Source organism: Sciurus vulgaris, assembly GCF_902686455.1.
Source record: "Sciurus vulgaris genome assembly, chromosome: 3".
Taxonomy (NCBI): Eukaryota; Metazoa; Chordata; class Mammalia; order Rodentia; family Sciuridae; genus Sciurus; species Sciurus vulgaris.
The window spans coordinates 128,507,882-128,520,618 of NC_136463.1; the positions used below are offsets into that span (position 1 = coordinate 128,507,882).

General features: G+C 42.7%; 1 protein-coding gene and 1 pseudogene across 2 annotated transcripts in view; one reads left to right on the top strand and one right to left on the bottom strand.

Moving 5' to 3' along the window:
* The window catches only part of CHRNA1 (cholinergic receptor nicotinic alpha 1 subunit), a 31,146-nt gene that overhangs the window by 3,780 nt on the left and 14,629 nt on the right, over positions 1-12,737 (bottom strand). The window contains exons 4-8 of the mRNA XM_079135031.1: positions 9,819-9,964; positions 9,661-9,705; positions 8,175-8,284; positions 5,503-5,698; positions 4,779-5,016 (exon numbers count right to left, since the gene is read on the bottom strand). Of these exons, the coding sequence (XP_078991157.1) occupies positions 4,779-5,016; positions 5,503-5,698; positions 8,175-8,284; positions 9,661-9,705; positions 9,819-9,964 (735 nt within the window). The remainder of the gene's footprint in view (positions 1-4,778; positions 5,017-5,502; positions 5,699-8,174; positions 8,285-9,660; positions 9,706-9,818; positions 9,965-12,737) is intronic.
* On the top strand, positions 833-1,621 carry LOC306658276 (small ubiquitin-related modifier 2-like; annotated as a pseudogene). Its single transcript has one exon. The product of its transcript is annotated as a small ubiquitin-related modifier 2-like (transcript).

Consider the following 12,737-nt stretch of genomic DNA (forward strand, 5'->3'; position numbering starts at 1 on the left):
CAAGGAGAGAGGCCTCAGAAGAAACCAACCCTGCTAAAACCTTGATCTCAACTTTTAGCTTCCAGAATGGTGAGAAATGAATTTCTGTTGTTTCAACCACACAGTCTGTGGTACTTTGTCACGGCAGCCCTTGCAAACTCATTTACCACCGAAATCCAAGGGTGAAGGAATGTGACCTGTGTTCATGAAACATCATCATTTGGAATTTTTTTTCTGCAGAATTTCCTGCATGACCTTGACAGTACCCACGATGACAAGTGACATGATTTTCCATGAGAGGCTGCCAAGAAACAAATGTCTGCTTCATCTCATGCCCCAGGATTTTGTTTCTTGGTGGAACCTTGGGAGCTGAGCGGGATTATGGATTGGCAAGCAGACCCAGGGTGGCCGTCTTTCCTTCTGCAGCAGAATGTGTTAAACTCCTAAAATGGAACCACATGAATAGCCACTGCAATCCTGAGCAAAAAGAACAATATCTGATTTCAAAATACATTACAGAGTCATGGTAACAAAAAAAAAAAAAAAAAAAAAAAAAAAAAAAAAGCATGGCTCTGGCAAAAAACAGACATGTAGACCTACAGAAGAGAATAGAGAACACACACAACCCAGCTACGGCCATGTGATCCTTGACAAAGGTGCCAAAAAGCATACAATAAAGGGACTTTAATGTTTGAGGAAAACTGGATATCCATCTGTAGAAGACTGGAACTAGCTCTCCCTTGCCCACTGCTGTTGCCTCCTTCTTCAGCCTCCTGGAGCTGCTTGTGTGCTGGTTCGGTGCAGCCCTGGTACCTCTTGTGAAGCAGCAGCTGAGGAGACTCCAGTGCTCACCATGGCTGACCAAAAGCCCAAGGAAGGAGTCGAGACCGAGAACAACGATCGTATTAACTTGCAGTTGGCGGGCAGGATGGTTCTGTGGTGCAGTTTAAGATGAAGAGGCAGACACCACTTAGTAAACTAATGAAAGCCTGTTGTGAATGACAGGTTTGTCGATGAGACAGATCAGATTCTGATTTGATGGGCAGCCAATTAATGAAACAGACATACCTGCACAGTTGGAAATGGAGGATGAAGATACAATGGATATGTTCCAGCAGCAGACAGGAGGTGTCTACTAAAAAGGGAACCTGCTACTTTACTTTAGAACTCTGTTCCTACAGACCAAGAATACATTCTTAATTAGAAATCTGCAATTTGGTTCCACCACATCCTGACCACTACAGTATAGTTTTCTCTGTTCTTTCATTTTCCCCTTCCCCGTTCCTTTATTGTACATAAAGTAACTGGTGTATGTGCACAAGCATATTGCATTTTTTTTAACTAAATGGCCAATGATATGTTTTGATTGACATCAAATGGATATGGGATGGGGGAAAATACTGGTTCTGTGAAATTATCCCTTTTCTCCATTAGTGGCATGCTCATTCAGCTCTTATCTTTATATTCCAGTAAGTTATTTTGCTTTCTCTGTTTTAAAAAAACAAAAACAAAAACAAAAACAAAAAAACCTGAACAACAAAAATCCTTGCATACCTTGTTCGATTGGAGGATTTTAATGTTTTTCATTTATCATTGGAAAACCAAGGACAATTTGATAACTTTTTTGTACGTAGCTGTTACATGTAGGGCAATCTGTCTTTAAGTCGGGGTGAATCACTCTTAAAAAAAAAAAAAAAAAGATTCCTAGATAGTTTTCCCTTCTAGTCAAGCGTCTTGTTATTTAAATAAACTTCTTGTCGAAATGAAAAAAAAAAAAAAAAAGAAAGATTGGAATTAGATCCTAATCTTTTACCCTGTACAAAGATCATTAAAAATGTATCAAAGGCTTCAGTATAAGACTTGAAACACTGACACTACTAGAAGAAAACACTTTGGATATGAGGCACAGGCAACAACTTCCTGTTTAGAATTCCTAAAGCTCAGAAAACAATAGCAAGATTTGACAAATGCAATGACATCAAATTTTAGAAGCTTCTGCACAGCAAAGGAAACAGCAAAGAGAGTGAAGGGACAGTCTACTGAATGGGAGAAAAATCTTTGCCAGTTACTCTTCTGAAGAGTAATACAAAAAATACCAAATACAAAAAATAAAAACCAAAAAACATAATACCAAAAAAACCCACCAAATAACCCAGTCAATGAGTGGGAAAATGAACTGAACAGATACTTCTCAAAAGAAGTACCAATGGCCAATAATTACATGAAAAAATGTTCAGCATCTTTAGCCATGAGGGAAATAAATGAAGATCAAAACTATACTGAGTTTCAGTCTCATCCCAGTCAGAATAACAATCATCAAAAATATAAATAAGAATGAATGCTGGTGAGACTATGGGGATAAAGAAACCCTCGCACACTGTTGGTGGGAATGTAAACTGGGACAGCCACTGTGGAAATCAGTATGGAAGTCCCTCCAAAAATAAAAATAAAAATAGAACCACCCAATGAGCCAGTCAAAGCTCTTCTTGGTGTATACCCGAAGAAATTAATGTCAGCATACTATAGAGATACCTGCATACTCCTGTTTCTCGCAGCACAATTCATAATAGCCAAGTTATAGTGTCTGTCAACAGATGAACAGATAAAGAAAATGTGGTATATATACACAATGGAGTTTTATTCAACCACAAAGAATGAATTTGCAGGAAAATGGGTGGAACGGGAGAGCAATATGTTAAGTGAAATAAATCAGGTTCCAAGTGCTGTATGTTTTCTCTCATATGTAGAAACTAGGGAGAAAAAAGAAAGAAAAAAAAAAAAAAAAAAAAAAAAAGCCTGATGGGGGAATCTCATGAAAATAGAAGGGAGACCACCAGGGGAGAGAAAAAGGGGTGGGGAAGGAGGAGGGGTGGCGGGGAATGAAATTGATCAATTTTGTTATATGCATGTATGACTATGCCTCAGTGAAACCCACTATTCTGTATAATTAATATGCACCAATAAAAAACATTGAAAAGTAGAGCAGATGGGAGGACTGCATAAGTTAAATGCAAATACTACCCCATTTTATACATGGGAATTGAGCATCCACGGATTTTTGTATCCTGGGGGTCCTAGAACCAATCCCCTGTAGATACTGAGGGACAACCATAAACACTGGATGCAGAGATTGTCCATTCTACCTGGTGAGTAGGAAGGCTTTTGAAAGTGAAAAAAAGTCACAACAACAAACATTTATCAAATTACATACAATTTCTTGACTAATAATAATAATAAATAATAGCTAACATTTATCAAGCATAATATAGTCATTGTCCTAAATGCTTTTCAAGCATATTTATAGGTACTAATTAGTTTCCATATAGCCCTCACACTGTTTTCTTTATTCACCTTAAGCAGCTTCATTTGGGGCTGGGGCTCAGTGGTATAGTGCTGGCCTCGCATGTGTGAGGCACTGGTTTGATTCTTAGCACCACATTAAATAAATAAATAAATAAAGGTATTGTGTGTCCATCTACAACTTTAAAAATATTTTAAAAAGAAGAAGAAGCTTTATTTGGCTTGGTGCAGTGGCACACACCTGTAATCCCAGCAATTTGAGAGGCTGAGGCAGAAACATGGCAAGTTCAGTCAGTTCAGCAACTTAGCAAGGCCCTAAGCAACTCAGTGAGACCCTGTTTCTAAATAAAATATTTAAAAATATATGGTTCAGTGGTAAAGTGCCCCTGGGTTCAATCCTTTGTCATCATTTGTTTAAAAACTAGTACAATCACTGAGCACAGTGGTGCATGCCATAATCCCAGCTACCCAGGAGGCTGAGGCAGGAGGATTCCAAGTTCAGGAGAGCCTGTGCCACCTAGCAAAATCTTGTCTCAAAATAAAAAATAAAAAGGGCTGGGATGTAGCTCAATGGTAGAGTGGTGCTTTCCTAGCATGTGCAAGGCCCTGGGTTTAATCTCCAGTACTGAAAAAAAAACTGTCATAAGAACGTACATACATTCAGGGGGGCGAGTCCCTTTCTGCCTTATAATCCACTGTATCTCTGCTGTGTACGAGTTGCTCAAGAAGTCTTTGCTGAATTAGTGAATAATCTTTTCCCCTTTCTGAAAAGTTGGATTTAAACTTTCATGGGTTAAAAAAAAAATCATTTGGGTAAAATTGCTACCTGTCATAAGTTTGAGGGGCGTCTGCACCATCTTTTTCTCTTGCTTGTGTGCCATCAATTGTTTATGAGTAGCGACTCACTGGCAGACATATGGGTACCCGTCCCCTGTTCAGTAGATTGTTGGTGTTTGATGAAATTATATCACAGATGTGATTACTCAGTAGGAGGTAAGTAAGTTGTCCAGGCTGATATGTGGGAAAGAATTGCCATTTGGGAAGGACGGTCTCTTGTGTAAAGGTATTGCCATCTGGAAACAGATATGCAAAAGCTACAGTCTAGTGGCAAACTGAGTAAGGGAGCAATACCCAGAATAGTCTGTCTAAGGAAAGCGACTCTGTAGGGGAAGTGGCATAAAGAGGTCTGTGAGCACACACCTTACTCCACACATTTTTCAGCACACAGATGGTATTGGGCAAATAGGTATTGGTGACTAATTCACTTTCACTGAACTGAGCTAGGGATGTGCATCTTTAGGGTCACATTCAACTCTGCTTCTCTGGACATCTGCCCAGCTGCAGGCTTTACCCACAACCACTTTCCCCTACACATGGCCACCCAGTAAGTGCATCCTCCCAGTGATGAGATCTGGTTCTGTGTGCCTCTGTTCAGCACAAGATTATTTCCAGCTCCTCTAAAAGAGCAGCACGACACCAGTCACGGCAACAGCACCCACCTGAGTCTGTGGGCAGGTAGAACACCAGGCTGGTTAAGAAGGAGAAGAGCAGGCAGGGGATGATGACGTTGACGATGAAGTAGAGGGGCAGGCGCTGCATGACGAAGTGGTAGGTGATGTCCAGGTAAGGGGTGCTGGGGCAGCAGGTGTAGAATACCCAGTGCTTCCAGCCCCGGGCCTCCTTGATCACCCATTCCCCACTCTCCATGAAGTTGCTCAGGTCTGGCTGGTCACTTTCCTGAGAAAGGAGATGAGGTTTGGAAACCCCAGCCAAGTCACGGTGGGGGACGGGGTGTGACGGCAGTGCCAGGGTTTTGTAATCAGTAGTGATAAGGCAATAATCCCCAGTTTTGTGGGTCACATATCCAGGAGAGACCAGGGGCCACCTCTGGCTATGGGGTCTTGGATTCCTTTCCCATAACATAAGGGGTTTAGATTATTGGGATTCTTCATTCGGGCTCCATATTCGAGTACCTGGGAGACTTTCAACATTGGCAACTTACCCCATTACAGATGGATTGAATTGAAATTCTTAAGACTGTGCTGGGCATAAGGAGTTTCTTTAAGTTCCAAGAACCTTCCTAACCAGTTGAGAACCATCAGACTAGCACCTCCCAAGTCCTAATGGGTACTGAGAGCCTGTGGTTATCCAGGGGCAGAGTCAGAGCCCTGAATCACACTTCTCCTGAAACCAGCTGGTGCATCACACGGAGTCCCCACCTACCGGGTTGATTGCCACCACGGAGCCATCGTAGGTCCAGGTGCCCAGCTTCATGCTGCAGTTCTGCTCATCAAAGGGAAAGTGAGTGACAATGATCTCACAGTAGCTTTTGAAGATGGCTGGTGGTGTCCATGTGATGTGGCCCGTGTATTCCAGGAGCACTTTGGTGAACTTGACAATGGCAAAGTCGCCATCTGCACTGCAATTGGGATAAGGGAGGAAATGGGTTCCAAGTGACAGATGAGCCTTCCGTTCTGCTTGGAGATATTAACAGGAGACAGCTGCTAATTATTCTAGGACTAATTATAGAAGCTTTCTTTCTGGCTGTGTTGCTTTTTAAATCTATGGCAGTGTTTCCCAAATTTGCCTGATAATAAGAGTCACTGGGGTGCTTGTTACAGATGCAGATTCCCGAACACCATTTAAGTAAGTTCTGAGGCAGAATATCTGGGGAGGAAAGTGGGAATCTCTGGATTTCAAGAAATAGCAAGTAACATGGGTACACTGCGTCTCAGATACTCTTTCTCTGTCCTCAGTGCTATTTGTAATGTTCATATCCATCTATCTCCTCTGGATGTACTTTGAGAGTTAGCTGGGAAAGTACAGGAATTTAAAATAAAATGTACCTCCAGTAGCTCCTTACTATGGCAAGGGGTCTGCTACATTGAGAACTATTTAGGGCTGAGAGTGTGGTCCAGTGGTGGAGTGCTTGCCTGGCATATATGAGGTCCCAGGTTCAATCCCCCGTGCCGGGTGAGGTGATCTACCCAGTGGGGTGGGATCATGAACTCAGATTAAGGGCCAGGCAGGTAAGAAATGAGTGCTGGTGAACAGAGACCCCCCCTTTCAGGAAGGAGCCCCCACACAGTGCTGTCTACATCCACGTGGGAGTAGATGCCCATTGTTGCCAGATACTTGGCTTTTTTTCTTAATCAGAAAGTAAAAACCGATATCTTTTGAGTCAAATATGTCCTTCTTTCTTTTTTCCTCCAGGGCTGGAGATGGAACACAGGGTCTCATGCATGTTAGGCAAGTGCTATAACGTTGAGTCACTCCCCTGCCCCAAATTTTTCACAATTTTTAATGTTAGATTTTTCTAGAGAGGCTAAAAAATCTTAATTTTAATATGATATTTCCTGATTTTCCAACAGTGGCATTAATATTTTTTATCAGGGAGCTGGGCACAGTGTGCATGCCTGTAATCTCTGCTATTTGAGAGGCTGAGGCAGGAAGATCAGAAGTTTAAGCCTAACTTGGATGATTCATCAAGACCCTGTCTCAAAATAAAGGGACTGGGGATGTGCTCAGTAGTACAGCATTTGCCTAGCATGCTTGAAGCCCTGGGTTCAATTTCAAGTACTACAAAAAACAAATAAGTAAATAAAAAACCATGGTGTGTACTAAAAGTAGCAATCAGCCACTTCTATAGGCCTTATTCAGTGGGCAATCTTCCATAAACAGCCTGTGTTCAAGGGACTTTGCAAAAAGAGTGGCAATTAGATAGGTATTGAGGGCTGGGGGTATAGCCCAGTGGTCAAGCCTTGCATGACTAGGACCCTGGGCACCAGAAGTAAATATTAGAATAGGAGTTGAATCAGTCAGGTAGTTTGCCTCCAAGGGATTTCAGGGACTTAATAGCACATATTGGTCTCTCCTGTTGTAAATCAAGAGATTTTTCTTCCCCTGACTTTTCCTAGGGACTGAAGTAGAATTCTTAATTCAGAGAACCGCCTGAAGAGCAGAGGGTCACAGGATTGTCTTAGTCTCTCCCAATAAGCAGGTAAACTGGGGTTCTCTCTCCACCAGGGTGTTCCTGAGTAAGCAAGTCAGAAGGACCAGAGGTCTTCAACTCTTCTCCCAAGTTCTGCCTGAAAGAGAAACTGAACGTAGAGATTCTGCTATATCAGCATATTTGTCCAAAAAGGTTTTATTGCTGATTGGGTAATTTGGTTCAAAGTTGAATGCAGGTATAACTAGACAATATGTACTAGGAAATCAAAGCTGAGTGGCTGCCATAAAGTGCATCATTTTTATCCACTGGCCCTTGCCCCCCCATACATCTGCTGGAATGCACAGCTTGCTCCCCAGACCCACGTGGAGTGATGTCAGACTGCAAATCCTCTAGGCCAACGACAAATGTTCCTGCCTGGGGAGGATGCTCTTTGAAATGAACATTCCCTGACAAATGAAGGGCGTATGATAATGAATGTGTCATTAAACCAGAGTGTCTTGAATCACATTATAGTTTCACAACAGGCCGTCTGTCATGGGACCCAGTGAATGGGCAATGCAGGCATTCCGGGCCATCGGTGTGGGGGTGACGTTCAGGACGTGATGAATATCAACCCTGGGAGTACAGACCTACTAGGTAGGGAGGACAGTTGATTCCAAGGAACTCAGGGATAAGAAGTTTGGGTACCTTGGATGGTTGCCACATACCCCTCAGGAGCTCTCAGGGATTAAATGCCCCCCGCCCACAGTCTTGATCCAATTTGGCTTTGATAATTGTTTCTATTTGTAACATGAGACACCATATGTGGCACCGCCTGGCCTGTCAACGTGGCTCTGGTTTTTAAGGGTTATTTAATGTTAACCGTGGTGAGAAGCAGGCCTTCTATGAGGACACGGGTTCTGCTGCCCCAGGAACCCCCCTCCCTCCTGTCCACTTGGCTTACTTGTTATAGAGAACTAGGTCCGGCCGCCAGATCTTTTCAGAGGGAATGTGAACTTTTTTCACGCCGCCATAGTCGTCTGGATTCCATTTTAGGTTGTAATCCACCCATTGCTGGAAACGAAGACATGAAGGCAATGAAAAAGTCAAAAACATTTTATAAATTGTTTGAGTGATAAAGAGCCTTTATGGGCTTGGTAATTCAGAAATTGTGTTTTGGTAAGTAAAGTCTGATTCAGAATTCATCTTTTACTTTAGCCAACAGTAATAGCATACACAAAGCAGTGACTGTGTGTGCGCAGGTACTCAGCACTTGACTCAGTCCTTGTAACAGTCCTGTAGAGTGATTATTGACTCCGATTTACAGAAAAGGAAGCAAAGAGATTCCAAGTCACATAACTGAGTGTGACAGATCCACTGGGCCAGACTGTCCATCCTCAGGAAAGGAGATTGGCCCTAATGTGAATATTTACTGCAAGCAAGCAAAATCATTTCTAAAAAGCATTATACTTTCTTACATTATAAAAATAATATACACCCAATGTAGATTTGCTTTTTTGTTTTTCGTTTTTATTGTTGTTGTTGTTGTTTTGATACTGGGGATTGAGCCCAGGGCCACTCCTCTACCACTGAGATACATCCCAGTCCTTTTTATTTTTTTTATTTTGAGACAGGGTCTTGCTCAGTTGCTGTCCTTGAACTTGGAATCCTCCATCTCAGCCCCCGGTGATAGGCGGATACCACTGTACCTGGCTCTGTGTGGTAAATTGGAATAACACCATGCTGTGGGCTGAACTGTGTTCCTCTGGAATTCATATGTTGAAGTCCTAGCTCCCAATACTTCAGAATGTGACTTTATTTGGAAAAAGGGTCTTTAGAGAAGAAATTAAGTGAAAATGAGGCTGTTAAGGTAGGCATTACTTCAATATAACTGCTGTCCTTATAAAAATAAAAGGGAGGGCTGGGGAGATAGCTCAGTCGGTAGAGTGCCTGGGTTCGATCCCCAGTACCGCAAAAAAAAAAAAAAAAAAAGGGAAATTTAAAGACATATATGTCTCTTTCATGCATATCCAGGGAGAAAGCCATGTGAACCTGAAGATGATCAACTACAAGCCAAAAAAGGAAAAAAGTTCTGGAGTGGACCCTTCTCTCACAGCCCTCAGAAGGAACCAACTCTGCTGGCACTTTGACCTTGAACTCCAAAATGATAAGATGATAATTTTCTATTGTTTAAGCCACCCAGTCTGTGGTACTTTGTTATGGTAGCCCTAACAAACTACTAACACAGAAAAAGCCCAGGGTAAAAAACAAACAAACAAACAAACAAACAAACAAAAAACAAAACCAGGGTCTATACTCCCATCATTCCACCATACTTACTGTCGATATTTTAGTGTATGTCCCTGTTACCCAAATTGATTTCCTCTGGGCCCAGGTTTAATTTCAAGGTGAATAAAAGCAACATAAGTGCAATTATCTTGCTGAATTACCTGTTTCAGACGAACATTTGTTGTCACAATCTGATTTACTTCATCCTGAAAAAAGAAAAGGTCCCCTCTTTAGGGGGTGGAGAGGAGACCGGAAGGGAGCGTGCCCCAGGTGTGAGGGGTGGGTGCCATGGCCCCCATACCCACGGCGCCTGTCTCACCACATTGATGAGCTGTATCAGCTGCAGGCCCACGGTGACCTCCACTGCCTGGCGGTGGTCCTCCACTGGCCGGACCACTTTGCTGTAGTCTTCAAATAGCTTCGCCAGCAGACGGGTCTCATGTTCGGAGCCCAGGACAAGACCAGCTGGGAAGCAAATGACACACACCCTGTCAGACCCCACCCCACCCTTTACTCACTAACGCCAGGAAATCAAGGCAAAACCAGACCACAAAGGCACACGGGGCCTCTGTCAAAGGGCTTCGGAGCTTTTGTTGCCTTAAGCTTCTTTCCAAGCTCAGCTGTTGGTGTGTTCCTGCCTAGGCAGCAGCAGGGCGTCGCATGGTGGATTATCACAGCACTTGGGCTTTGGACAGGTGACATTCCTTAATAGAGTCCCTGGCTGAATCGAGTTTGCCAAAAGCATGCACACACAAGAAAGGTCCACAGGAAAGGCAATGTCAGTATTTCAGAGTCTGGTCATGGAGTAATAAAACCCTGGACAAGTTGGCCTCAGATCTTACGATGCTACGAACAGTCAAAAATGGATGCTTAATCGCAGACCCTGGGAGGGACATGGTCAACAAAACAGAAAGTAACAAGTGCCAGCAAGGCTGTGGAGAAATGGAAACCTCATATGTTGCTGTGGGAATATAAAGTAGCAGGTTCTCAGCAAATCTGAGTTATCATATGACCCCGCAGTTCCACCCCAAGACCATACCCAAAAGAGTAGCACTATATGCAACAGCCAAAAGGTGGAAACAGCTCAAGTGTCTATCAATAGATAAATGAATGAGCTGGGTGAGGTGGCACACACCTGTAATACCAGCTACCAGGAGGCTGAGGCAAGAGGATTGCAAGTTTAAGGCCAGCCTAGGCAGTTTAGCAGACCCTATCTCAAAATAGAAATTAAAAAAAAAAAAAAAAAAGAACTGGGGCTGTAGTTCAGTGCTGTAGCACCCCTGGATTCAATCCCCAGTACTGGAGTGAGAGTGTGTAGATAAATGGATGAACAAATTGAAGTAGATGCAAACAATGGAATATTATTCAGCCACAAAAGGGAATAAAGTACTGATCCATGCTACAGCACATTATGCTGAGTGAAAGAAACCAAATATAAAGGGGCATGTGTTGTAAGTGTCCATTTGTAGAAATGTCCAGAATACGTAAAGCCACAGAAATGGAAAGATCAGTGTTTTGTGGACACTGGGGTCTGAGGAGTGACTGCTTAATGGGTCTAGCTTTTCCTTTTGGGATGATGAAAAAGTTCCGGAACTAGTTAATAATGATATCATTAACAATGTAAATGTGCGTAGTGCTGCCAAATTGTACACCTTAAAATGTTAAAATGATAAATTAATACAATGTGTATTTCACCACAATTTTAAGCAATCGCTGCTGGTGGATACATGTCCCAGTTAAGTTGTTAAAAGGTAAAATCCCTCTACTTTGTGGACTGGGGTTTAGGGCTCCTGTTGGGAACACGAATGACCCCAGGCAATCTTCCCTACATTTTCCTTCAGGATAGAGTGCAGTGCCACCAAATACAGCCCTTTTTTGTCCAGCATATTCTGTGATCCTCAGCAGCCTCAGGTGAGGCAGGAAGACAGTCTCACCTGACATTCAGAGAAGCCCCCTCGTCGGGCCCACTTGTCCAAGGTCGTGCGGACAGAGGGCAGAGCTCTGAGTAGAAGCCTGTCATTCTGTGCATGTTCCTGCACCAACTCTTGATCTTACGGCGTGAACCTCACAGCCACATGCACCTTTATTCCTGGGAGAAAATGTGTTCCAAATTCCAGCAAGTGTCTTATGAGAGAGCTTTGTAACTCAAGCCCCGTGGGGACTGAGGACTGTCTGCTCAGGGTAGTAGACACACGATTAGAGGAAGGAGACACATGATCCGCTTACCCGGGTTCATGTAACCAGATCTCCTCTTTCCGCAGGTTATTGCTGAGGCCACCAGAACATCTCCATAGGCCAAGAAAATTTTAGATGTTGAATAAGTGACATGCTTTCCCTTTTTGCCCAGAGGTATTAATTTTTAGCTTCTGAGACAAGTTATTTTTTATTTCTTGGTTCCAGGGATGAAACCCAGAGGTACTTAACCATTGAGTCACATCTCTAGGCTTTTTTGTATTTTATTTAGAGACAAGGTCTCAGTGAGTTGCTTAGGGCCTTGCTAAGTTGCTGAGGCTGGTTTTGAACTCATGATCCTCCTGCCTCAGTCTCCTGAGCCACTGGGATTAAGGTGTGTGCCACCACACCTAGTAGGTTATTGTTTTTCACTTTTTGCTTTCTTCTGAGGTGCTGGGGATTCGAACCCGGGCCCGTGCACATGCTGGGCAAGCACTCTACAGAGTGAGCTACTCACCTGCTTATTATTTTTCTATGCTATTTTTCTCATTTGGGTCTACATTTGTAAGAGTTTATAAAAAATTATTAAGTAAAAAGTAATTTTATTTTTTCTTTTTATTAGTCAATGAAAATAATAACTAACAACTTGTTAGATGCCACCTAGTCTTATATATATAAGCATATGTATATGTATGCTTAATACATACTAGCTCAATTCTCACACTAGGTGCTATTCTTGTCCCCACTTTACAGATGAAGAAATTGAGGCACAGAGACTCATCCAAATTCCATAAGTGGTAGATTCAAGAATTCAAACCCAGAGCTCGGGCTGTCAACCATGATTTCTTACCCAGAGCTTTGGATCTGCTTGGAATAATTGTAATGCAATAAACTGATACATTTTCACCCCCCTGCCAAGTATGTGTTTTAATGATCCCATAGAATCTTATTCAAGCCCCTGTTCGCTATTATCTTCTTGAATCCTTATAATGATCTTTTCAGATAACTTTTGCCCCTACTTTACAGATGAGAAAACTAAGGTTCAGAGTTGAGCAATCCATTCCTG